The 27,268-nt window shown below is 39.7% G+C and overlaps 1 protein-coding gene across 1 annotated transcript in view; it reads right to left on the reverse strand.

The window, feature by feature from the left end:
• Positions 1-5,378: 5,378 nt before the first annotated feature.
• LOC126194722 (putative helicase MOV-10) overlaps positions 5,379-27,268 on the reverse strand; it is a 348,426-nt gene continuing 326,536 nt past the window's right edge. Inside the window, exons 17-20 of the mRNA XM_049932971.1 lie at positions 16,623-16,753; positions 15,940-16,060; positions 10,248-10,424; positions 5,379-6,757 (exon numbers count right to left, since the gene is read on the reverse strand). Coding sequence (XP_049788928.1) covers positions 6,551-6,757; positions 10,248-10,424; positions 15,940-16,060; positions 16,623-16,753 — 636 coding nt within the window. The 3' untranslated portion in view covers positions 5,379-6,550. The remainder of the gene's footprint in view (positions 6,758-10,247; positions 10,425-15,939; positions 16,061-16,622; positions 16,754-27,268) is intronic.

Below are 27,268 nucleotides of genomic sequence, written 5' to 3' on the forward strand. Positions count from 1 at the left end.
TACGTATCACCCAACTTCAATTTAAAAAAGGTGCAGTTCTAACATCAATCTTTTGCTGTAAGTGATCCCACCATCTCTCATTAAACTGTCACCTAAAGCTTTAACTACCGCCCCTTCGCATACCTTTCGAGATACAGACCACGCCTAGTGAAGCCCAACCTGTCAATAGACTCAACTGGAAGCACTATAATGTGAGTCATACCTTCAGTCATCAGTGCTTCCGCAAGCGCTAGGTTAATACGCCTGTATTAAGTTGAGACTGACAAGAACACAAATGGTTTAACGAAGTGCACCAGTTTGAACAGCTATTTTTCTAGATCACCACCTATATCAAACTCCCCATTCCCAATAAGACGATCCATCCACAATCACTATTTGAGCCTCTTTCTTAAAATTCCTATATAGCATCTCTGTATTATCAGACACCTGAGCAACCCTGCATGAGGCTTCACAATGCTGGCGACCTTATTCTCATTCCCTAACACATCCTGCAACTGTTGGCTTACACCTCTGTCATGGAAACTATTTAACAGCAGAACCTCCTCTTTCTATTTGAAGTTCTTACCTGTACAGGACAGATGCATGTTTCCTACACCTGCAAGAGACCTTGTCCTCTGACAGCTTGTCAAGTCTATTGCTGATACACAAAGTGAAACTGATTTGATATATGTTTTTCCTAGCTGTCTTCTTAGTAATTGCAAGTTCCCATTCTGATATTAAGGTAAGATTATTTTAACAAGTTTTTTTTTATGTATGACATACTTCACTTACATGGACCTTTCTTAAAGTAGTTTGTGTAAAAGATGTATTTAGAATGAAAGGCTTACTTTTCACATCTGCAATAAAAGTAAAACTATTGTTGGTGTTCAGATATCAATTCAGCTAATCTGTCTTTCCCCCTCCTGTTACACTGTAGTCCAGGTCTTGTGTAGCCCACCTCCCAATCGCAGCGACTAGCACAGTAATAATGTGAACCTCCAAGTCAGCAGCAACCTAGTTAATTTCTGGTTAAGTCATCTGATGCCTTTGTTCACCCAAGCCCGATTGTGCTGATGCAGAACCTCAACAAAGGCCAAATCTGTGTTCAATGTTGCTACATATATCTTATCCAGGTCACTTCTATGGTACTATATTCTCTCTTATGGGCCAGGCCATTAAATGTCCCTTACTATCGCCACTTCATCCTCTTCTCTCAAATTCCTCATCAGTGCTTTGATGTGTGTCAAAACCAGTTTAGAAGCTTTACTGCACCATTTAGAATATGTAATCAGCCAAATTCCAATTAACAGCATGAGCATAATGTAAATACTATGCTCATACCAGTAATCCCTACATTGCAAATGTTACACAAAAATTTGAAACAGGTAATGCACCAAACCTATAAAACTCAGTTAACTGGAGGAGGAGGGGGGGGGGGGGTTTACAGCTGAAATTGTCAATCTACTGTAATTTTTGCACAATGAAATTGTTTTAACAAGTTGCTCATTTTCAATTATCAGCCAAAGTACTTCAGACAAAGGTTTGCTTATCTTGTGTACAGCTATTATTCATCTGTGTGATCTATGAATGTAATGATTTTCACTAATTTTAATAATAGTTATGAAATTTTGTGAATTATTGTCAATTAGAAGCTATGAAAAAAATGACAAACTTTCTATTTAAGTGTCAGAATTTCTGTTAACACCAATACAAGATCTGTTTGATTAAATGTTTAAAACATGATAGAAATTCTGTACTTAGTTTATTTTGTGTGTAATTAACAAAACTGCATTGCTTCTATTGTGTATTTGATATAATTGCATATGATAGAAACAATGTCTGCCCAGCCTGCTTATACAAATTGAATAACAGCAATTGTAACATTTCCATTTGTATGTTAAATTAACAAGATGTGATGATTATGTAACTTGTAAAATCTGTACTAACAACAATGTTACTATTGTCATGAACTGTATATAAGCAATATAGTTTTGGGAGGTGGGGTTCACTGCTGATCAGAGGTTTTGTGTTGCAACATTTATGTAACTGGGCACAATAGATCTGCAATTATAAGTATTAAGGGGTACCTGCCCCCCTCCCCCCCCCCTTTCTTTTTTTTTTTATATATTTTTTACGTTACATGCTGATGACACCTAAAATGTGAATCCAGTCCTCGGCAAGATCTCCAGCACAATGAGTAGATATCAAGTTAAATATTCTACATTACCGAGTTACACTGCCCACACAGACTGTTTTTATTTCATCAAGCTACTGACACCAATAAATTCATGCAATTACATTTTCATTTAAATAAGAGTATGTTATGTCTCAAAGTGATGAGCATTTAAGTGATATTAAAAGAAATTGAAACTTAACTGTCTCTGTACCCTCTATTACTTTGCCAAGCTAACACTAGGTTTGGCAATACTTATGGCCTGGTACTTTGATCTTCATTTTTCCTGCAGCAGTTCCACGATTCCTATCTAGCAGCAAGACCTTTAGCTGTCCACTCAATTTTCAATTTGACTCCTTAAGTTTTATTAATCACCTACTGTGCCCTACATTTTTTCTACAACTGAATAAAGATCTCCTCCTCCCCCCCCCCCTCTCCCTCTCTCCCTCCAGAGCTAACAGGCTGTATCTGATCTTTAACTCTATGGTAACAGAACTACCCACACTATTCTCTTTTTGACCCATTCCTGTGAACTTTTCCCCACATCACACTTTCTTCATTAATTTGAACCTCACTTATCCTCAATGAGATGCCAGTGTGTTAATACTGCACCACCTTCTCCAAAAGTGTTGTTAAGAACTGAAGTCACCCTGATTCACTACTCTAAAAGACACTGCAATAGTCATTGAAGAAAATTTGTGCAATATAATCACTGAAACAAACATACTGTCTGTATGAGAACACATTCTGTAATTGTGCTTAATTTTCACCAGTGTTTTTCTAGACAACAGTTATTTATAACTAACCGAGTACCTGGCATTACCTGGGTATGTATTTATTCCTATTCTATTAATACATCTCCTATCTCCTCCTTTCCCTCCCCTCTCTCTCATCATCTCCTCCTTTACCTCCCCCCCCCCCATCTGTGTCCGTCTCCTCCATCCCTATGTCTGTCCATCTCTTCCTCCCCCTTCTCCCTCCAGATCACCACCCCCAACCCAAAGGGAGGCTGCTGGTTCTTACCACCCACAATATTTCTTTGCAAATAATAATATGTGCACAAAGTTTGACTGAAATTGATCCATGGGTTTTGAAGAAGCTTTCTACCAGCAGCTCTGCTCACTTATGCACATGTCACCTATATTTAACATTTCATAAATACTTTTACATATATTTCATCCATATCTCTAGTGAATTTCACCCTACAATTTCGTTTCAATGCTGCTCAATGTTCACGTGGACATGTATCCTGAACTATGTAGAGTGGAATATTTTTGAGATACACTTAGTGGCATATGTGAATACTGTCTGCACATGTGTTGTGAATAGAGTTAGTAGTAAACAAGTAACAAAAGGTCACAACAAATGCAGCAGTTTTCCTGCGTGTACAGTGAAAATATAAGCAATAAATTTTTCTCCTTTCATCATTTTGTGGAGGGGATGGTCGGGTGGAGTGGAGTGGGGTGGGGTGGGGTGGAGTGGGGTGGGGTGGGAAAGGGGACTGAAAAAAAGTCTCATAATGGTTCAAAATTATGTGTAAAGTTTGTTGCAAATCACTGAATGCTCTCATTCTCAAACACTGGATGAATGTAGTTTGTGTGTTTTGAACTACATTGTTCCCCTCCCTCTCTGCTCCCTCCTCCTCTGAGAGGTAGGTGGTTCTTAACCCCCACCCCCCTCCCACCACACACACACACACACACACACACACACACACACACACACACACACACAGAGAGAGAGAGAGAGAGAGAGAGATCCTCTCCAAGCAGTAACTGATGTACATACCAAGTCTGGTTGAAATAAATCCATGGTTTAGGAGAAGATGTGGAATATACACTGATCAGCCAGAACATTGTGACCACCTAAGTGACAGGCAGTATGTCCAACTTTGGCATGGATAACAGTGGTGACGCATCGTGGTAGGGAAGCAATGAGGCCTTGGTACATCGCTTGAGGGAGTTGGCACCACAACTTCACAGACAAGTCACCTAATTCCTGTAAATTCCAGGGAGGGTGGGTGTATTCGATTGGATTCAGATTCCGGCAAGTCGGGTATGGGGGATGGGGGGGGGGGGGGGGGTCAGCACATCAATGGGAACTCCCCACTGAGTTCCTCAAACCCCTACATCACACTCCTGGCATTTTTTGCTGAAAAATGCTACTGCTGTCGGGAAACGTGATCATCATGAAGGGGTGTACATGGTCTGCAATGATACTCCTTGGCTATCATGGTGCTTTGCACGAGCTCCACTGGACTGATGGATGTCCACATGAATGTTCCCCTTCCCCGGGAAGATGACAGATTCGTGCTCTCCCACTGGTACGATGAAGATGGTATCGCGATTCATCAGACCGTGTAATACTCTGCTACTGTGCCAATGTTCAGTGCTGATGGTCACATGCCCATTTCAGTCGTAGTTGCCGATGACATTGTGTTAACATTGGCACATACATAGGTTGTCGGCATAAGCCCATTGTTGGGAGTGTTCAGTGCACTGTGTGTTCAGACACACTTGTACTCTGTCCCGCATTACAATCTGACGTTAGTTCTGCCACAGTTTGCTGCCTCTCCTGATTTACCAGCCTGCCTGGCCTACAACATCCAACACCTGTAATGACAGGTGGCTGCCCGATTCCATGATGTCTGGATGTGGTTTCACCTTGGTTTTGCCATGTGATGAAGCCACTCACCACAGCACTTCTCTAATGCCCAACATGCAGTTTCTGAATTTTTCATGCTGAGCCTTGGTCAAACTCAGATAGATTGTATGCCTTCCCCATTCTGCGCACACACACACACACACACACACACACACACACACACACACACACACAGCAGGCTCATTGATACTACGTGCACTGTCGTGTGGCGCGCGCGTGCGTGCGTGTGTATAGCAGTCGTTCCTCACCAGGTGATGCTGCTGGTCATAATGTTCTAGCTGATCAGTGTATGTACATTTACTTTTATAATATGTATAGATTTCAGTTTGATACTTACCAAAACAACCTACCTGATAGAATGAACAGATGAATATGCCTGTCTTCTGGAAAATACTGGAGAAAGAGGGCATATAGTGCAAGAATATTTGGGAAATGTAACAAAAATGTTCTTGGATGCACTACAGAAAATATCAATGACCGAGGAAAAAATTTGGTTATAAAAATATGCAGGAATGTAATTTTTATAAGTATTAAATAAAAACAATTTATAAATACAGTAAATTACTTTCAATTTTGACTCCTGAAAAATATTTATAAATGCTTACAATTTGCCTGTACAGCAGATATTGTTTACCAAAACAGGAGCCAACATAAATATCATTAGCAACTCAGACCACAATAATACACATTTACAAATTCTTCAGACCTCATTTAAGTTCAAAAACAAAGTGGCTTCAGGTCATTTTCCTTTACACTATTCACACAAACATGATATACACTCCATTCAACAATTTCTAAATGACTTTGGTATCATGTTATCACAAAGACACTACACTTGAGTCTGATCAGTTACTCATGGCAACATCAAGTAGAATAAACATAATCAACCAATTACAGTCTAATGCATGCAGTCTTCAATGTACTGACCAGTTCCCAAATACTGTCAGAATTAAACAAATTTGAAAATCCAACGTTGCCAAGGCTTGTAATCTCAACAGAAATAGGAATTTATTATGTTCTTCATTTTGTTGAAGTTTTTACTCATTACATGAAACCATATCCTTCCAGTTTTTAGAGTTTTCAAAACTAAAATTAATAGTATCAAATAACACTATGTTTCCAGCTATTATTCAGAGTATGGCACATTGCTGCATGTTTCATAAATAAAAATAAAAACATGAAAGTAAACAAATATTGAAGTACATACATGCTTCTAATAATGCAATCAGATTGTGTATATTCACACATAAGGTACATACAAGAGGGCTCAGAGAATTTTACACAATGAAATTATGCTGGGATGGTATGTCATGGAGTATTAAATGAGGGGGCCAGTGAGAATGGAAATGCACAAGAGAGACTGGTTTTGATGATTTTTCCACCATACAGACTTGAACAGCTAAAACAACAGTGTTATTAATTGTGCACATACTGCTTCATCCTTACACTGGAATACACTGAAATTTGCATAAATTCTGCATAAAACACCCAAAAATTCATGTACACTATCAACTTCTTAACAGTCAAAATACACACAGCAGAAAAGGTCATATACAAGAGTGAACAGCAATAGACTTTCACAAGGACTAGCCTTATTTTGCATTGTGTATACATGAAAAATACTCTTCGCACTCCATAAAAATCCTAAGAAAGGTTCATTTTATGTACAAAAATATATACAACCATGTATCTTCCTCATGTAGTTGCAATAAAAATGTTTGAAGACAATGCATTTCAGGAGAGCATATTTAGTCTTTCTATTCGCTGTGTAACAGTGCTGATCCAGTCACCATCACGTGGCTGGTACGGACATCCATAGTAAGTGCCTAATTCACGCGTGTACTCCACAACGTGTCGCCATCGATAGTCTTTTGCCAGTAGTATTGGGTTTCCAATTATAATAAGAAGAGACTGTGCTCTTGTAATAGCAACATTCAACCTCTGAAAGGAAAGTATTTATACATTTAAACATCATCATCAGTATTAAAAGTGCACACATATCAATAACATGTTACACATTTTATTTGTAACAATAATGAATTAAATTCTATTCTCAAGAAACATTAACAAGCTCTCAATGTAAGTAGTTCATCCATTAAAAAATATTGCTAACATTCACTTTTTAACATAATTTGCCGAAAGGGATACCCAATGACATGAATCACAATACATAATACCATAGAGCGTGGTTTCCAAAACAAGTTGACAAATTGCTGAATAAGGCATTCAGGCTATACACTGACACTGATAGCTGTATAATTTATGCATGTTGGGGGAGATCTAACATTGTAATTTATAGTATTAGAAGTGAAGATTGTCTGATGTGAAATACTTTATTTCATGATCAGTTTTGTCATCCTCACACTCTCACATATCCCAGAAAGGTAATTACACACTAGTACCATCAACATACAGGGGATAGGCTCTAATTATAATAATGCAGGTCCACACTGGTTTGTGAAATGTACGAAACTTGCTAATTGGATATTTCATTTAGCAAGTTTCATATATCTGACAGTCCAGTGCGGAGCTGTAGTATTATAACCGGTGCTTGTTCATCACAGTATGTCGACGAGACTGATGTGTAATTATATTTCTGGGAGATGTGAGAATCTGAGAATGACAGCTAGTTACTGTCTAACCTGGTCACGAAATAAACTATTTCATGTTTTGTGATCTATGACGTGGATAGCATTGGACTATTAGTGAAAATGGAGGTACAAATTTGATCATGTGATAGGTTGGAAGGTTGTATCCTGCAAAAGGAAAGCACGTACTTTATAAAGCCATTTTAGCTACCGAGTACGAACCGAGATGTGTGCTGGAGTCATGTTTAGAATGTTATCAAATCAGTGATGAATGTTTAAGACAGAAGTTGTTCTTACTCCTAAGGTAGGAAGGAGAAAAATTCCTTTGTATCTTAGTTAAGAGTTTGAAAAGAATTGTACACTCACCAGCTTATATTGACACTACTGACGTGGTATTTTGGAGCAAAAATCAATCTCTATTTGTACTTATCAAAATGCCCTTCAATATGAGCAGTAAAACTACAAGGAGACAGAACATCTCCCCAAGGGAAGTACTGGCCAGTCAGTTTATCTCCTTGTCATTCTGCAGTTTCCTCATCTAAATTTTTCTTTTGATACAAGCAACATGGCACACAGCATCTTTCTTACAGTAATTTTCTTTGGATAAAGGTTTCTGCGGAGCTAAAACAAGACACTCTAGAAATTATACAATGGATTTTCGCATAAATTTTCGTAGCCAAAGGGAGAGTGGGAATTGGACATACTGACCAGTGACTGGTTTAGTTTCATGAAAAATTTAAATATTTCATGAGTATGTAAATGAAGTGTTAAAAAATATCAAACCACAGCATAAATTCAAATTTCTTTCCTTTCTCTTTATCTATATACTCTTCACAAAAACAGAGTGCCCATTGATATTTAAATGTATTTCATGCTTTCTGCACACACACACACACACACACACACACACACACACACAGTCAAATGTTTTGTGAAATGATCTGTCAGAAAGTAAGAAATAAGGCAGGCTAGAGAAACATTTAACATGCTTTTGAATTAACATTTAACATGCCTTTGAATTAAACTCAGAATCATACACAGCAAATGAGGTGCTGATTGAGAATTTAAAGTTCAATATGTAATTTACAATCTTAGACTTTTAAAGAGTGCTATAAGATATTTGTCTTGTGTAATTTCCCTCAGTGGTCAGTGGTCTTCTTCTGTCAATAACAGATGAGTGTCTCATCCATTGCACACGATTTCGTGCGTCACTCAAAGGTGCATCAAATGTTTCTCTGATCTTCTTCATTTCTTTCTTTTAGACCAATCATTTCACAAAACATTATTTTTTTCACCTGTTGTTGAAACACAGTAGTACATACCCAAAAAAAAAAAAGGAAAAAAAAGTAAGGTTAGGGGTTACCGCCATATCAGTGAGACATTCAGTTCAAAGGAAGCACAAGCAATTGTTTGATCATTTTTACTTTTTAATTTTCACAATGACTGTCAATTTCCTTCTCAGATTCTTGTCACTTTTATATCGAGAATTCTACTGCTCAGTCATAGTCCTCAACATCTCATAACAGTTAATCTGTACAACACGGCAGTTTATCGTACCATCTCTTCCTGGTTTGAGAAATACCAGGATAAGTTATTTCTTTCATTTTGAAGTACAATTTATTGATTAACTGCACAATGGAAATGAAGCAACAAATTTCTTTTAATGTATTTCCAAAACACAGACCTCAAGTCTCCCCACTGCTAGAGAGCCCTGTTAAAGGAACTGTAACATTTTGCTCTGTGTTGCAGTCTAGGCCTCTTTAACATGCTCCCACCTCCCCTTTTCCTACACGGCCACCATCATCCCCCCCCCCCCCCCCCCCCCGGTACTAATTTGATAACGGTTTCCTTTCTGTTATGAAATAGCAAATTCCTGTTTGTTTCTCACAGTAACAACTGATTCACAAAGTCTTCTGACCTTTTCAAATGGTCCAAACTTTGCTGACAAACTCACTCTCCAAAATGCCATATAAACAAAACTAATCTGCAGATGGAGTTGGCGAGTGACTTCAGTATTGTCCATTATTTAGAAATACATCAAAAACAAAATTCCATTTAGGGGATTCATAGATGGTTATGTAAAAAGCACCAATGATGAAGTCTTTTTTAGGTGATCGTCAGTAAGGCATCGTCATCATGTCGCAACATTTCAATGAGTTTCATGCCCATCATCTTTAAGCGAAGTGTGAGGATGCTGTTTTCCACATATCTATATAGTCACTCCACTGCTTCGAATTCTGAAGTGGACAGCAGCTTAATGACTATACAGATAGGTGAAACATAGAATCTTGGCAGTTTGTTTGAACATGACAGGTACGAAACTCATCAAAACATTGCAACAAGATGACCCCACTGCTCGGTTGACCACCTGACAAGGTTTCATTAATGGAATACGCTGAGAAAGCCTACAGTCACAGAAAGCGCCATGCATGTTAGACGAGGGTGATACATAAGCTTGCAATGTACGTCTAGAATGGAGTGAATAATCAGCATTGGGCTCTTCACAGAACCATGCAGTTACACCCAATATGTCTCAAGGAACCACCAAAAACTGAAATATGGATAGTCCAATGGAAAGTTGAACCCAGGTTTCCTCAGATGCAAGTCCAATACTTGCATTGTGTCACTTTGCTCAGTTTGCCCAATGGAAGAATGGTTTACTTCTCTTTGCTGTTTTACATGTATTTCAGTCTGTGGTTGTCTCCTTTATATGAGCTTTTCTTATCTTTACTCAGTTGTAGTTTCTTTTTGGAGACACTTTCCATTAGTTATTAATAAAAAAAGTGCCATCAGACTTAGCACTACTCTACATTTAATAATGTTTTATATCCCATTATACTCACCTTTGGATTCACAAGGAAGCCTAACTGGTACTTCTGATCATAGTCCAACAGATTGCGATTTGAACGGACAGTGGATATGATGATTGCACGTTTCTCACGTCCCTGGAATATTTCTGTTGTGCCAACTTCAATGTCTAGAAGTTGCCTTTTTCTCAGTTCTGCTTTTATCTTGTATGCCTTATGACAAGCAAAGTTCAATTAGCAACAAATATTGGCAGTATAACTTAAATAGCTGTACAAGACAATCTGCAAAATTGTTGAGATAACTCAATTTGTGGAAAAAAGAAAAAAACTGGGGATAGTAACTGATAAGTCACCATCACACACTACAAATCCACAAGTTACGGAAAATAAGCTATTGTAAAGGTCAAACTACATATAGCAAACTATAGGAGACCAACACAAACACTGCAGATACATGGGATACCATTTCCTGCAATCCGAAATAATGGTTCTGAGGTTGCATCATGTCCAGTAGCACAGACACCTGAAACTGAGATGGCACATAAAAACTACCTGGATGACTGCAGTCTCAGTCACAACATGGGTCAAGGGCCACGTGTTTAGTACCACTTTTGGTGTCATTTCACAGCAGTGGGGGGGGGGGGGGGGGGGAGAGAGAGGGGAGAGAGAGAGAGAGAGAGAGAGAGAGAGAGAGAGAGAGAGAGAGAGAGAGAGAGAGAACATACCACACCACTGCTACAAACTTTGTTAACAACCTCAGAATCATCACCCATTATCCTGTACTATCAGCTTCAAAACCTTACTCTATACACTCTCAAACAAAGGCATGGAGAGATTTGATAAATGTCATGTCTCATCTCTAGTGAACCCAGAAACAATTGTGTACAATCCTGTTGGTGGACGAGTTCACTGCAGGGGCACTGCTCTATACTGCAAAGGTAGGTATTATGGAGCATACTGAACCTATTTCCACCTAACTGATGACACTCCATCACCATGGTTACACCCTGTGGACAAGGAACCTCAACCAAAGTACATCATGTGTCTAATGGCCAGCTTATTCTCTGGATTTGTATCAGATTTAAAATGTGGAAGAGGCTCTCTGCCAGACTAGTCCATTCCAAATCTGTTGTCTGGCTTTGAGAGGGCACTCTTGTAGCAATGGGAGGAGTTACAATACGCCACCTTGGACAAAGTGGTCCGCCTCATGTTTCATGGAAAGTGTGAAAGCCACAATACAAAAATTTCAGCTGTTGGTTCTCAAAATATTTACACAGAATATAACAGAAGAGGTTTTCACACTGGGTAACTGGCATACTTTAATTAAAAAGAACTAATTTTGTTGTGGGTATTTAAAGAGTATGCCGGTAAACCTAGGAAATGTCTTAATGGGTATACAAAGGTATTTTGAGCAATGGTGGAGGAGTAAATACTTTTTTTAGGTGCCTACAGTAGGTCACTGCTGCATAGTCTGTTTCATTATTGGTGGTAGCACTTTTGCCCCTAAATTGAAACTTGTGTTTTTATACCTTGATGGTTTCTCTGTAATAAAATAAAAAAGGGCCTATGACAGTAAGCAAAACTTGGGTTACTCATAATTATTTTATTCGCTATTTATTTGCAATCTGGTTGCTGTATCACTATCTACTTGCTCACTACAAATATACGACAACTTCCTTTGGGTTCAGTTACCGACACTCTTTGACATTATTTTCTTCGTGTTACTGGATACTGTTCTCCAACTGTGCGAGATCAACTAGATACTAGTTCTTGATAGCTAATCACGTGTATCTACAGCAGATGTCAATTTATACTTTTATTGGCAACATATTTCTGCAAACTGTGGAACATACAGTGTGGTGTAGTGGTTGGTGTCATTGGCTGGCATACTGCAGATCGCCGATTCAAACCTGGCCACCAATAATTATTTGTTATTTAGTATTTATCACATCTGGGAGATTCTTGAAGTAAGTTATGTTTGCAATGTTATGTATTCTGGAATATTCAGTGTTTGCAGAAACAGCTGCATTCTCTGCCCAGATGGCCAGTTCTGTTCTGGTTCTATGTTTGTTTTTGTAATAAATTACTTTCAGTTCAAAGTGTTATACTTCATTTATGACCTTGCTTTCAGATTTGGCCTTTAGTGTGGTTATGATGTGACATTGTTTGGTGGAGACACTGTGCACTTCAAAACATCTACATCCCCGTGGCTCCAATTAGGCAACATAGAATTTGTCACCTACATAGACAGGAAACACAATACAAGCAGTATATCGTTTCCATGGTTCGTATCTTCACTATCCAGCAATAATTTAATTGCACATCAGGCATCCATCAATGTTCTCTGGAGATCCTGATCAGGACCCGATAAAACGGCTGGGGGGATTTGACGCAGTTGCCAAATATGACAAGTTGGATGACAAGATGTGTTTGGCAAATGTGTATTTTTACTTGGAAGGAACAGTCCAGCACTGGTTCGGGAACAACGAAGAGAAGCTCATTATCCGGAATAAATTGCAGGCTGAAATGAAAAAATATCTGGCGACAATTTGCAGCAAGTGTGGTTAGCGAAAGAACAATATCAATGTCATAGGATAATGATACACTCATTCAAGCATACAAAATGTTTTGGCCTTATGCCATATCATAAACCCAAATACCACAGATTCTTACAAAATCTCACAATTGATGAAAGGAGTCATAGAAGGCATGTACCACGGTCTTAGTTAAAGGACATCACAATGACAGAGGAATTAAGTGATGCCAGTGAATCAAGGAAATGCTGCAGAAGAGTGTCTGATGAAAGAAGTAAGACTGTCTCCCGTATGTTCTCCCTATGGCAGTTGTGGAAGACCACCATGACCTCACCACTTCTCCCATGCACTAGGTAGTGAGGGAAGAGACACAGAATTTTATGGCAACCATAACTACTGGACCGAGCAAGCAGGAGATAGTAGTTACGAATGGCGACCTGATGCATCAGGAGGTAAGAGAGACTGTCGAATAAGAAGAGAACTCATCTGTAGCACCAATCTTCACCACCAGCCAAATGTGAGAAGAAGAAAGTACTCTGTCAACTCGGAATTATACAGCAGCCATCAAACAACAACCCACCACCTGACCAATGCAGGTATAAGCAACTCCTATGCCAAGTATAATGCTCCACAAAGAACAGTCATTTGGCAAACAGAAGACAACAAGCCAGTGCATTTCCACTGTGGATATCCTGAACAAAGATACACTATAGTGGAGAAAGGAGGAGATTTTTTGGCAATTACTACACTGTTAGAGCCATCACAACAGCTCTGTTCATACCAGTCAACTGCAGATCATTATAGTTTATCTATTGGACGAAGGTTATCGCTGTACCCTGGACAAAGTCTCTTCCTAACACACTGTGTCCTGTTGCCGTAAAGAGGTAATTGCCACTCATGTAGCTGCTGGACTCAGGAAAACACAGTGAGGTGGCCGTCTTTGGAAGTGAGGCCACCACAGATGTAAATCCTCCATGGATGACAGTCATCACCATGTTAGGAAATCTCACTGACATCACCACCGATGGCCCACCTATCCAGGTTTGAGTCAACTCCGGCATTTTCATTTCTGTAATGGTGAATGCTTATCATCCTCAGTGAAGGAAGATTATGTTTTGCGGTACAAAAGTGGTTGTGCTGAAAGTCATAAACAGGAAATCTGATCAGCTGACAGGAACCTGTATTACAAGAATAGCTATCAATGATAGAACACATACTTCTGATTTGTTATTTTAATATAATGTAGTCTTAACGTTATTCCCAGGGGGGAATTCGTGCAGGCATCACAAGCTGTCAGACTGTTTGAAGATCACAGCTCCAGACTGGCGAACTAAATGGTCACTTGTTGTTGAACACATTGTTATCCTGTCATCATCACTTAAACAAGTTTCAGTCATCAGTCGAGATGCTCAGTTGAACTGTAAAGCTTTTGTCAACTTCAAAAAGCTACTCAGGCCCACAAAAGGAATCTAGGTGCCAGTAACGAGTATTAGCACTGTGGATGCTCAAGATTTTTGGATCACTAATTGTCATGAGCAGCCACAATTAGTGCCACAGGTATGTGCTGAGGGACAGCAAATCCGTCCATGAATGGCAACTTAGTGTCATCAATGAAGAATCAGCTCCGCTACCACTACAGACAATGCAGAGGGGGGACCAATTATTGAAATGCAAGAAGGGTCTAGCCTGACCGTGAAACAACAGTGGCAAATGATAAACATTCTGCATCAATTTTTGGATGCTTTTAAATATGGAGCTGAGAAAAGCCAGATCGAACATCGTAAATCATATCAACATGTGGACTCATCAGTCAATTAACCCAGAGGTCGTATAGTGTGTCATCGGCCGAATGACGGATAATCCAGGAGGAGGTGGAGGAGATGCTACAATATGAAATCACTAAACCTTCAGAGTATCCGTGGTCCTCTCCTTGGCCTTTGTGAGGACTAAGGATGGCATGTTGCATTTCACTGTCGACTATCGATGATTTGGATTCTAAAGAAATATTGGAACACATGAGGCAATACTGACTCTTCCACTTATCTTAGAAGAAAGATTAAGGAAAGGCAAACTTATGTTTCTAACATTTGTAGACTTAAGAGAAAGCTTTTGACAATGTTGACTGGCATACTCTCTTTCAAATTCTAAAGGTGGCAGGGGTAAAATACAGGGAGCGAAAGGCTATTTACAATTTGTACAGAAACCATATGGCAGTTATAAGAGTCGAGGGGCATGAAAGGGAAGCAGTGGTTGGGAAGCGAGTGAGACAGGGTTGTAGCCTCTCTCCACACACACACACACACACGCACACGCACACGCACACGCACACGCACACACACACGCACACACACACGCACACACACAAACACACGCACACGCGCGAGCATGCACACGCGCGCGCGCGCGCGCCCCCACACACACACGCGCGCGCGCCCCCACACACACACGCGCGCGCGCACACACACACACATTGGGAGGAGGAGATAGGGCAGAGGGATCAGAAACTGTTAGGTGGAGGATGTGGGGGCAGTAGATTACCATAGGTTGAGGCTTGGATAATTGTACGGAGCGCAGCCATGTATGGAAGTGAAACATGGACGATTACTAGTTTGGACAAGAAGAGAATAGAAGCTTTCGAAATGTGGTGCTACAGAAGAATGATGAAGATTAGATGGGTAGATCACATAACTAATGAGGAGGTATTGAATAGGATTGGGGAGAAGAGATGTTTGTGGCACAACTTGACTAGAAGAAGGGATTGGTTGGTAGGACATGTTCTGAGGCATCAAGATCACCAATTTAGTATTGGAGGGGAGCATGGAGGATAAAAATCGTAGAGGGAGACCAAGAGATGAATACACTAAACAGATTCGGAAGGATGTAGGTTGCAGTAGGTACTGGGAGATGAAGAAGCTTGCACAGGATAGAGTAGCATGGAGAGCTGCATCAAACCAGTCTCAAGACTGAAGACAACAACAACAACAACAACAACAACAACCTCAGAAAACTGCAAGGTTGGTTTTCTCAAGAAATTTTGAGTTGCATTGAACTGCTTTGGCATATTGATATTTTAGCTCTGAACTTCACACACTATAAAATATAAAAAATTACAAAAATCTGATTGCCATGTGGCCACCTTGTCTTATGATACTTACACTTCTCTACACATTAACGTGTAATTATGCTTAATTTACCTGTCTGATGTAAGGGGCTATAATTCCAATGTCAGTCTGCTTCAGTTTAACATTTGCTTTTGGCCCTGTCAATCTGTCAACATAGTTTAGTACTTGGGTAACTTCATATCGATTGAAATGACTGAAACAGAAGACAATGAATATTGTTCTTTAAATTGTCAAGGAAAACAGTCGACTCAAACAGTAAATTAAGGAGTTCAAAAGATACTTATCAAAATGTTCAAAACAGTGTAGAGTTTCAGTGAGACAACTTTAATATTAATGAAAGCAAGAAATATAATGTGACACAAAAAAACAAGTAAATACAAGCAGGAACTGGATATCCGGCATGAGAAAACAATATGCAGTTGGAGCAATGATTTTAGGAATCATGTGGGCACCAATGAATTAGCTAGTTTCAATGGTAAACACAGACTCCAGAAACTTGTTAATTGATCCACAATACACTCCTTAAACAGTACAGCAACAGGAAGAACTTTTAGACATGTTAGTGAAGCTAAGAAAAGGAGAGAAGGTAAGAGGCAGAAACGGTGGGTAGAACAGTGACAGGAGGGTTGGAGAAGAGCAGCTGTAGAGGGATGGGAGTGAAGTGGAAGGAAGTGGAGGGGAGAGAAGTGGAAAACTTTATGAGTCAATATATCATATTATTCTTAAAAATGTAATGTAATCAACTAGTCAATTACCTGGGAGACTGTCCTTCTCGTTGTTCATGTCCAATGATTCCATGAAATACCACAGCACAACCCCCGCTTTCACTACCATTTAAAGCGAAAGATAACACTGGGTCATTACGAACACTGTCTGGACACCTTTCCTACAACCAAAAATAAATGAAATAGTATACATAGAACAGCGAACCCTGAGTGGAAATAGATTGATGAGAGACACTGAGGTAAGGAAAAGGATTTCTTTGTATGATAATGAAAAACACTGTGGAACAAGTGAAGGTAACCATTCATGCTACATTGATAATGTTTGTGATATTACTCAGCAAGATAAACTGGTTACACATAATGCCTACTACCTTGGTCACATTCCAACTGAAAATTGGGTGCATTTTTACCTTGCAGTGTGTGTACCGAAAGCATTCATGAAAATTAATAATGGAAAATACTGAGGAAAGTCATGTAATTTTGCTTTTGATGTTATTGATTTTTCTGACCATGAGAACAAGAAAAGTGTGATAATGGCAACAAAGAAGGTAGCAGAAGATGCAGGGAATTGTTGATAAGTGAGACTACATTGTGTGCAAAAAGGAGGGACATGATGCTGAGTGGGGCAGGTTTCAGGCATCCGACCCAAAGCAGAATTAGTAAAATGAACACAGTAAATATTTAACTGATGATGTAATTAAACATATTCTAGGGAGGGGGGAACCCTCCAGGCTGAAATATCAACAACAATAAAAGAAAAAGAGAGCTTTCTCCTTACTGTAAAGATGACACAGTAAGTTACAGACAGGTACAACAAAAAGACACTTACACACTAGCTTTTGGCCACAGCCTTTGTCAGAAAAGGAAACACCCAAATATTTATTCACACAAGCAGGCACACCTCACACAAGCAAGCACGACCGCCGTCTCCCGCAGCTTAGTCTGGTCCAAGCCACCAGAGTTGGTGATCATTGTGTGTGAGGTATGCTCACTTGCGTGAATAATTCTGTGTGTGTGTGTGTGTGTGTGTGTGTGTGTGTGTGTGTGCGCGTGTGTGTGCGAGCGCGCGCGCGCGCCCCCCCTTTTCTAACAAAGGCTGTGGCCATTTCTTGTGCCTGTCTGCAACTTAACATATAATCTTTACGGAAAGTAGTTATCTCTCTTTTCCTGATACTGTTCATCATCTTAGACAGCAATTTCTGCAGCACAATACAAGTTAGCGTGGAAATGGACATCCAGGCTAACAAAGGAACTCAGAGAAAAACTGTTCATCATACGGGTTTTCATTTTGAAAGATGTGAGAACAAACGAGTCGTCATATGCGCACAAGAAAACAGATGTAAAAAGAGTGCGGTATAACCCCACTTTTATGTTCCTGGAATTAATGTTTTCCCGCTATTTACGACATTTTTTTTATCGGCCCCATCAAATATTCTATGCCCAAAATGTTAATTTGCACCCGATTTTGTATCAACATATATATAACTTTCACGCAATTTTCGCATTAGGAAAAAACATTTGTGGAGAAAAATTGATGCTGGCACTATGTTGATCGTTTATTTACAAATATTACGTGGTTAAGTTTCTTGACACCAGGTGACACAACTCAGCAGATTTGAACCAGTAAACGTGTAAAAGTTGGAACAATTTGTGCCGTACCCATTAGTTTTAGGTGGAGACTTTAATCTGGCATCCATTTACTGGGAAAATTACACGTTTATCACAGGGGGCAGAAGCAAAGATTCGTGTGAAGTTATTCTAGGAGCACTCTCAACATACAACCTTGAGCAATTGGTTAGAAAACCAACTTGAGATGGGACCATATTAGATATATTGGTGACAAACAGACCTGATCTTTTTGAGGGAGTTAATCTAGAAGAAGGTATTAGCAACCATAATGTCGTTGTGACTTCTATGTCAATGGGGGAAAAAAAAACAGCGCAGAGTTTTCTTGTTTGGGAAAGCAAATAAAGGTGTCATTAATGAACATCTGCATAGTCAGTTCCAAGCATTCACTGCGGGACACAAAGATATTGAGCACCTTTGATTGGAATTTAAATGTATTGTCCACCATGTGCTAGATAAGTATGTGCCTAGCAAAAATATAGGGGAGGGAAAGGATCTGCCTTGGTACAACAAACATATTAGGAAGTTGCTGAGAAAGCAGAGAATTTTGCACAGTCGTTTTAAACATAATCACTGCCCCACTGACAAACAGAAATTATGTGAAGTGAAAGCAGCTGTCAGAAGGACAATGAGAGATTCTTTTAACAAATTTGAAAGCAATATTTTATCTGCAGATTCTAAAAATAACCAAAAAAATTTTGGTCATACGTAAAATCTATGAACGGTACAAATAATTCAATACCTTCTCTTGCAGACAGTATGGGTAATGCAACTGATGATAAACAGAAGGCCAAAATTCTAAACCTAGCTTTCAAAAACTCTTATGGTAGACGACTGCAGCACCATTCCCCCTTTCAATTATCGAACAAATGCAAGGATGGCTGACATAGTGTTTAGTGTATCTGGGACTGTAAAACAGTTAAGATCCTTAGACACCAGAAAGGTATCTGGCCCAGACGGTATCCCCGTAAGATTTTATGTTGACAATGCTACAAATATAGCACCATTCTTATCCATCATTTATCAAAGATCACTGGAACAGCAGAAAGTTCCATGGGACTGGAAGAACGCCCAGGTCATTGCAAACTATAAAAAGGGTACAAAATTGGATGCACACAATTACCGGCCAATTTTACTGACATCGATTTGTTGTAGAATCATGGAACATATTTTGTGTTCAGACATATTGACCTTTCTAAACTCTGAGAAGCTCATCTGCAGAAACCAGCACAGTTTTAGGAAACAGCAGTCATGCAAGACACATCTGGCCCTCTTTGTGCATAATATACAACAGGCTCTAGATACCGGCTCCCAGGATGATGCCATATTTCTCGACTTCTGAAAGGCGTTCGACTCAGTTTCGCACTGTCACTTGCTACAAAAAGTGTGCGCTTACAGTTCGATAACATTTGCGGTTGGATAGAAAGTTTTCTAACAGACAGGGAGCAGTATGTCATCCTGAATGGGGTGACTTCAACAGAAACAAGCGGTACTTCAGGTGTGCCCCAGGGTAGCATAATAGGTCCGCTGTTTTTTACGATTCACATAAATGATCTGGTTGATGGTATAGACATCAGCATTAAGCTGTTTACCGATGATGCTGTAGTCTACAGGAAAGTAGTATCACATGAAACTTGCGAACAAATCAATGAAGATTTGCAGAAAATAAATGTGTGGTGTAATGACTGGCAGTTATTTCTCAATATTACCAAGTGTACATTAATGGGGATTTTCGCCTTGTTATACGCAATAGGTTACGAGTACAAAATAAATGCCCAGACTTTGGAAGCGGTAACATCCGTCAAGTATCTGGGTGTGACTGTTCGAAATTATCTCAAATGGAATGATCAGATTACAAAAGTAACAGGTAAGGCAAACTCTAGATTATGGTTTATTGGTAGAATCCTGAAGTGATGCAGTCCTTCAATGAAGGAAACAGCGTACAATACATTAGTTCGTCCAGTCTTAGAGTATTGTTCGTCTGTACGGGACCCTTACCAGTTGGGTCTGATTCAAGAGATTGAGACGGTCCAAAGAAGAGCGGCAAGATTCATGACTGGTAAATTTAGCCATCGCGAAAGCGTTACAAATCTCATAGTAAGTTTGACGTGGGACACACTTGCAGACAGACGGCACACTAAATGGAAGGGGCTGCTCACTAAATTCCAAAATTTGATCATCACCGAGGATGTAGAGCATATATTATTACCACCAACTTTCAAATCGGACAATGATCACCATTCAAAGATAAGGGAAATTAGAGCTCGTACTGAGGCATTCAGACAGTTGTTTTTCCCTCATGCGATCCGCGAGTGCAACAGAGGGGAGGAAAATATGACTTTGGCGCGAATTGTGCCCTCCACCACACACCGCTTGCTGGCTGCCAGAGTATATATGTAGATGTAGATGTATCTCCTACCGCTGCCAAGCTCTACTTGGCATGTTAGCTGATGGGACTAACTAGGTTTGTTCGAATGAAGACACAGTGACCAATCACAACCATTTCCAAACTTTCTCTATTGCGCAAATGTAGTGTCGTGATTGTTGTGATCACCATGACACCTTTATCGATCAATATTTAGTGTGCTTTGGCGTATGGCCACTTGGAGCGCCAGTTGACACCGTCATTCACTTTGAGTTGCTCAAATGTTTTTAGTGTAAACACAGTGCCGGTTACGTATTTTATTCATGCTTAGCAAAACGTGTTACGAGAAATTATTCTCGTTGTCAAGTGCAGTATTTACGTATGTATTTTTTCACATAACTGATGAGGCAGAGTACCTGATAACCTCAAAAAGATGACTACAGTGCAAGAGACTCAGAATTACACACATTCCAACACCACACAAAATGCTTATGTACAGTCTTAGACATAAAAACTGACCGCCAGCCGGCCACCACAGAGACTAAGTCCGAGTCGTTTACTTAAGGTGGCCAATAAAACTGACCGCCCCTGACAACTCCAAGTCCAGCAAGCTGCACAATCTGGCAATACCGTAAGATGCGGAAGTGTTGTCTACTTCCGAGATGTTCTCGGAGTGAGTTAGCCCATGGTCTAGTGGTAATCGTCGTGCATTCTGAACTTATAGTTGGCTGCTAGCGTCCAACTACCCTTTTTTTTTTTTTTTTTTTAACCACCTCATTACTGTTGCGTTTAGTAAACTAATGGAAAATGCAATTAAAATATACACTGTACTAACACAAATTAAATTCATCTTACTACAGAAACATCACGACGACAGTGTATCATAATAAAGCATTAAATGTCTGTAAGACCTTTGAGCATATTTTAAGACGAATTAGGAGAATATTACCGATTTTTGACTTCGAAAAGATCTGTATTTACTTCATTTCCTGTATCATTCGCAAGTATTATGGAAATGTGGCACTTCACAGATAAAATTATGTATTCACAACAACAAAAAATATGTCGGCAGAAAACAAAAGTGGCATTATGAATTTGGCAGTACCGTAAGGTTTTCGCACTGACACTAAGGGTTACTGAAAGTAGCAAGACGAATTTTACTTGAGCGTTGTCTTAAGATTCCCTTATTGAGTTTGTATCTGCCTGCTTGTAGCTGTGCTACAAAAGAATTAAAAATCTGGCTTTCAGTGAGTCTCGAAAGGCGAACGAAAGCAGCTTGCACCTGGTAGCCAAGCATGTTACCTGGCAACTGGTTTTTTCCTAAAGTGGGAAGACATCCTTTTGTGGTTGAATTATTGGCAAATGTCAGTCAATTACTTTTGAATGCATTATGTGAACAGCAGTGATCAATGTCTTATAAATAATTACTATTAAAAACAGTCCTGATCACGATTTATTTAACAAGGTGACCGGCTTCGACCACTACTGTGGTCATCTTCAGACCATTGAGTAGGAACCTCTTTCTGTTGGAGAATCTCCAACAGAAAGAGGTTCCTACTCAATGGTCTGAAGATGACCACAGTAGTGGTCGAAACCGGTCACCTTGTTAAATAAATCGTGATCAAGACTATTTTTAATAGTAATTAAATGTCACTCAGACGTGTGCCGTTGGTCAAAGCGTTTCGGTGTGTTGAATTTGTACCAATGATTTTTCTACAGGTTTTTTCTGTCCCAAATAGAGAGTTGAAGTCTCCCATTAGTATTTTTACGTCATCTTGGTGAATTTTGCTCATAGTATTTTCGAGTGTGTTCCAGAATTTTTCGACATTTTCGGTGTTTTTCTTATTTTCGATGTTGGTGGGGGCATGTGCATTGGTAAGTGTATATTTTTTACTGGGGCTCTGAATGAGCATAGTCATAAGTCGATTGTTGATGGGCCGGCTGCGGTGGCCGAACGGTTCTAGGCGCTTCAGTCTGGAACCGCCCGACTGCTACGGTCGGAGTTTCGAATCTTGCCTCGGGCATGGATGTGTGTGATGTCCTTAGGTTAGTTAGGTTTAAGTAGTTCTAAGTTCTAGGGGACTGATGACCTCTGCTGTTAAGTCCCATAGTGCTCAGAGCCATTTGAACCTTTGGATTGTTGATGGGTGTGATTTCTTTGACAGAGTTGATGATAGATCTGTGTTCGAGAAATGCAATGCCAAAGCTTTCGCTACCTTTTGTTGTATTTTGATCTTTAAGATGCAATGGTTTCCGTAATGCAAGGTTTCATAGTCAATTAGTCATGGTTCTTGAAGAATAATGATCAGAATTTTTTGTCGATCGATTTCTTTTGTGAGATTATTTAGTTTTCGAGTTTGGATCAATGTATTGATGTTTAGTTTTCAAATGCATGTTTTCTGCTTGTAGGGAAATTTACCAGAGATCTTCGGTATTCTCTGCCGTGCTAACCTGGACTCCCCAGAATCCGAAAATCCAACTGCCACCTGTCGACAGCCGGGTTGTGTACCACCTCGGGTAAAGTTGACATTGGTGCATAGTTCATGTTTGCTTGTGTTTCATTGGTTTGGCTTGGGTGGTACCAGGACCGGACAGGACCAAAGGGTGTTGAAGCCTTTGAAAGCAAATATTTTCAGCCAAGCTCATTGAGCTAACAGACGGTGACCAGAGTAGCGGTGATTTTCACTCTGACGTGTCTGGATTTTGGGTTCAACAGATTGAGTAGCCGTTCAGGATTGTGTTAGTATTTGGTTCACCCCAAGTATATGATTCCCTCGGTATCACCCATATGGGGGAGGGTTTCCCCTATCCGCCACACGGGATTATTATTATTATTATTATTATTATTATTATTGTCATTATGTCATCAGCAAATCCGATATGGTGTGTCTTCCCACCACTGAAATAGATGTGTATTGTTCGATTCAGTATTTCCATCACATAAATATGGGTTATTATTACGTTACATTGCTGCTAGTAGACATATTTCTCACTTTTTCTTAGACAGTTGCTACCTGTTACTCCATCATAGGAATTTATGCGCGCAGCATTGTTGCAATACAATTATCCGATTTCTGTAATTTCATTTCGGCATGGCCGAGCGGTTCTAGGTGCTGCAGTCTGGAACCGCGCGACCGCTACGGTCGCAGGTTCGAATCCTGCCTCGGGCACGGATGTGTGTGATGTCTTTAGGTTAGTTAGGTGTAAGTAGTTCTAAGTTTTAGGGGACTGATGACCTCAGAAGTTAAGTCCCATAGTGCTCAGAGCTATTCTTTTGTAATTTCATTTCGATACCAGATTGTTCTAATCGGATTCTGCCGGTCAGTCTTAATGTGGATATCCGACTCCGACTCTAATCTTATGATAGACTGGGTTAACCACATTCTTAATCAGACTGTTGAATCTAGATCTCTTATCTGTGACAGGGCCAGAATTCTTAAACACTGTGGAAAATAATAATCCAATGTGCTTATTACAAATACGTTATTTAAATATAAATATATGAACTAACGAGATAACAGTTTATTTACAGGAGCAGAGCCCCATCCATCATAGTAGAGCAGTGCGAGATTGGTTTCAGAGCCAAGAGAGGATAAAGCTGTTGCCGTTTGTTCCACGATCACCGAACATCAACCAGATACAGAAAATGTGGGCACAGGTAACAAGGTCATTGCCATGTGGACCTAGAAATGCAAGCGACCTTTGGACGAATATGGAAAACGTGTGGTGGGAAGTAAACCATCACGCTACACTGTCGACAACTTAATGAAATCAATTCCACTATGCCTTCGAGAAATCTTACGTAATGATCGTGGGTGGGTTGGTTACTAAAAGTATACTTGTCCACAAAACCCATGTGGACAATTATCTGATAATTGGTCAAGCTTTGCTTTGTCGCAGCTCTTTAGCATACAAGTCCATTTACTTTCAGTATCCTCCTCACAATTCTTGTAATGCAAGGTAATTGAAAAATCTCATCTATTCGACACCAACTGAGGAATTGCCTGGTGCGTGTGTTGTTCAACACACAGTAGTTGTCAACCTCACTGAAATCAATGACTGTGTGTGTGTGTGTGTGTGTGTGTGTGTGTGTGTGTGTGTGTGTGTGTGTTTGTTTGAGTTCACGCACAATCTGAATCAATACTATTAACATTAGAGAGACAACCAACAATAAATATTGCATCAAATATGACTGCAAAGTATTTTAATGCGATGGGAAGTTACAAACTGAATTTTTACCCAACCCACGTCCTGCATATTACAGTAAGTAATATGTATTAACTCCATAGTATCGTTAGCAGAGACAGTGCGCTCTTGTTGTCGAGGCTCGCGACAAGTGCCGCGATTAGCAGTGCCCAATGCCACCGTGATTTGTTTATGTTAGCTGAGTGTGGACACTGCATCAGACGCTTCGTCATGAACAGAAAGAAATCACCTTGGCTCTGACTGCAGTGAGCGGATATCACTGCCTGCGTGTTCTTATAGTAACCAACGTGAGACTCTACTCACAGGTGCCATGGAGCAATTGCAACGGATATAATGTCATTAGTCACCAGAATATTAACCAGTGATGAAATGTCCACTCTATTTGAATCCCAAGAAATTAGAAACCTTCTCACAAAGGAATGTGAGGTGATATCAAAATTTATCCAACATACAAAAATTAACTGCAGGTCTTCCATGTATGCAGTAGTAGCACACAAGGAAATATGTCTTGGAAGCGTATATTTCATTTCCCCTTCTCATATTAATGCCCTTGTTTTAGTATGAAGTGAGAAAATATACACGAAAAACTGAAGTTCCTGAAAAGCATGTAAGTCATTTCCTCTTCTCATTTCATAACTTTTGTTTTAGTATGAAGTAAAAAAATAAACAGTTTAAGGTTCTGAAGCATAATATGACACCAGGTTCTTATCGTAGGCGCCATCGGAAATGCAAAAAGCAGGGAGCTGTCCATTCTTTTGTTCAACAGTCTGTTTCCTTTCATGCATTACTCCCGCTTGGACTTGTGGGCATCAAGTTCTTCAGCAGAACTATCCTTATGTTATTGTACTAATTATGGTATGGAAAAAATGCAACAAAGATGAGTTCCCCTAGAGCATTGAGGATATTTGCACATGTCTGTATTCAGCAATGACTGCCAGCTGCCACAGCACTTCACAGAATCCTTGCGGCAGGCAACACAACTGTGCGTGAACTTCAGACTTCATTCAGTAAGATGGATGGAAACGTCAAATTAACGTTGCTTTCCAAGTCGTATCCAATCCAGAAAGAGATGTTATTAAGTAAGTTGAGCATTCTAGCAATTACACTTTTATATGGTTCTGAGCACTATTGGACTTAACATCTGAGGTCATCAGTCCCCTAGAACTTAGAACTACTTAAACCTAACTAACCTAAGGACATCACACACATCCATGCCCGAGGCAGGATTCGAAACTGCGACCGTAGCAGTCGGGCGGTTCCAGACTGAAGCGCCTAGAACCGTTCGGCCACTGCAGCCGGACCATCAACAATCGATTTAAGACTATGCTCATTCAGAGCCCCAGTAAAAAATATACACTTACCAATGCACATGCCCCCACCAACATCGAAAATAAGAAAAACACCGAAAACGTCGAAAAATTCTGGAACACACTCGAAAATACTATGAGCAAAATTCACCAAGATGACGTAAAAATACTAATGGGAGACTTCAACTCTCTATTTGGGACAGAAAAAAACCTGTAGAAAAATCATTGGTACAAATTCAACACACCGAAACGCTTAGACCAACGACACATGTCTGACTGACATTTGCCAACAATTCAACCACAAAAGGATGTCTTCCCACTTTAGGAAAAAACCAGTTGCCAGGTAACATGCTTGGCTACCAGGTGCAAGCTGCTTTCGTTCGCCTTTCGAGACTCGCTGAAAGCCAGATTTTTAGTTCTTTTGTAGCACAGCTACAAGCAGGCAGATACAAACTCAATAAGGGAATCTTAAGACAATGCTCAAGCAAAATTCGTCTTGCTACTTTCAGTAACCCTTAGTGTCAGTGTGCAAATCTTACGGTACTGCCAAATTCATAATGCCACTTTTGTTTTATGCTGACATATTTTTTGTTGTTGTGAATACATAATTTTATCTGTGAAGTGCCACATTTCCATAATACTTGCGAATGATACAGGAAATGAAATAAATACAGATCTTTTCGAAGTCAAAAATCGGTAATATTCTCCTAATTTGTGTTAAAATATGCTCAAAGGTCTTACAGACACTTAATGCTTTATTACGATAGACTGCCGTTGTGATGTTGCTTTAGTAAGATGAATTTAATTTGTATCAGTACAGTGAATATTTTAATTGCATTTTACATTAGTTTACTAAACGCAACAGTAATCATCAATGAGAAATTAACCAGCAGCAGAATTTTCTTTCACGATATCTAAAATGATCTGACAATGCTAAAGTTGTTTACAAATTCCTACGCCAGTAAAAACCTACTGGTTCTAACGATGTCATTAAACCATTGTAGTTTTAAGAGTATTTTCGTCTCGAAATGAATTGCCTTGATGGTTGATCGATCAAGAGCAGGAAAGGTAAAATTTTACGAATATATGACGAGGGGGCAGGTGCTTGAGAGAGGACTTCCCTATCAATACAAGTGCCTGAGAGAAGACTTTCCTATCAATCTCCTGGATAG

This window comes from Schistocerca nitens, chromosome 7 (assembly GCF_023898315.1).
Source record: "Schistocerca nitens isolate TAMUIC-IGC-003100 chromosome 7, iqSchNite1.1, whole genome shotgun sequence".
Classification (NCBI taxonomy): Eukaryota; Metazoa; Arthropoda; class Insecta; order Orthoptera; family Acrididae; genus Schistocerca; species Schistocerca nitens.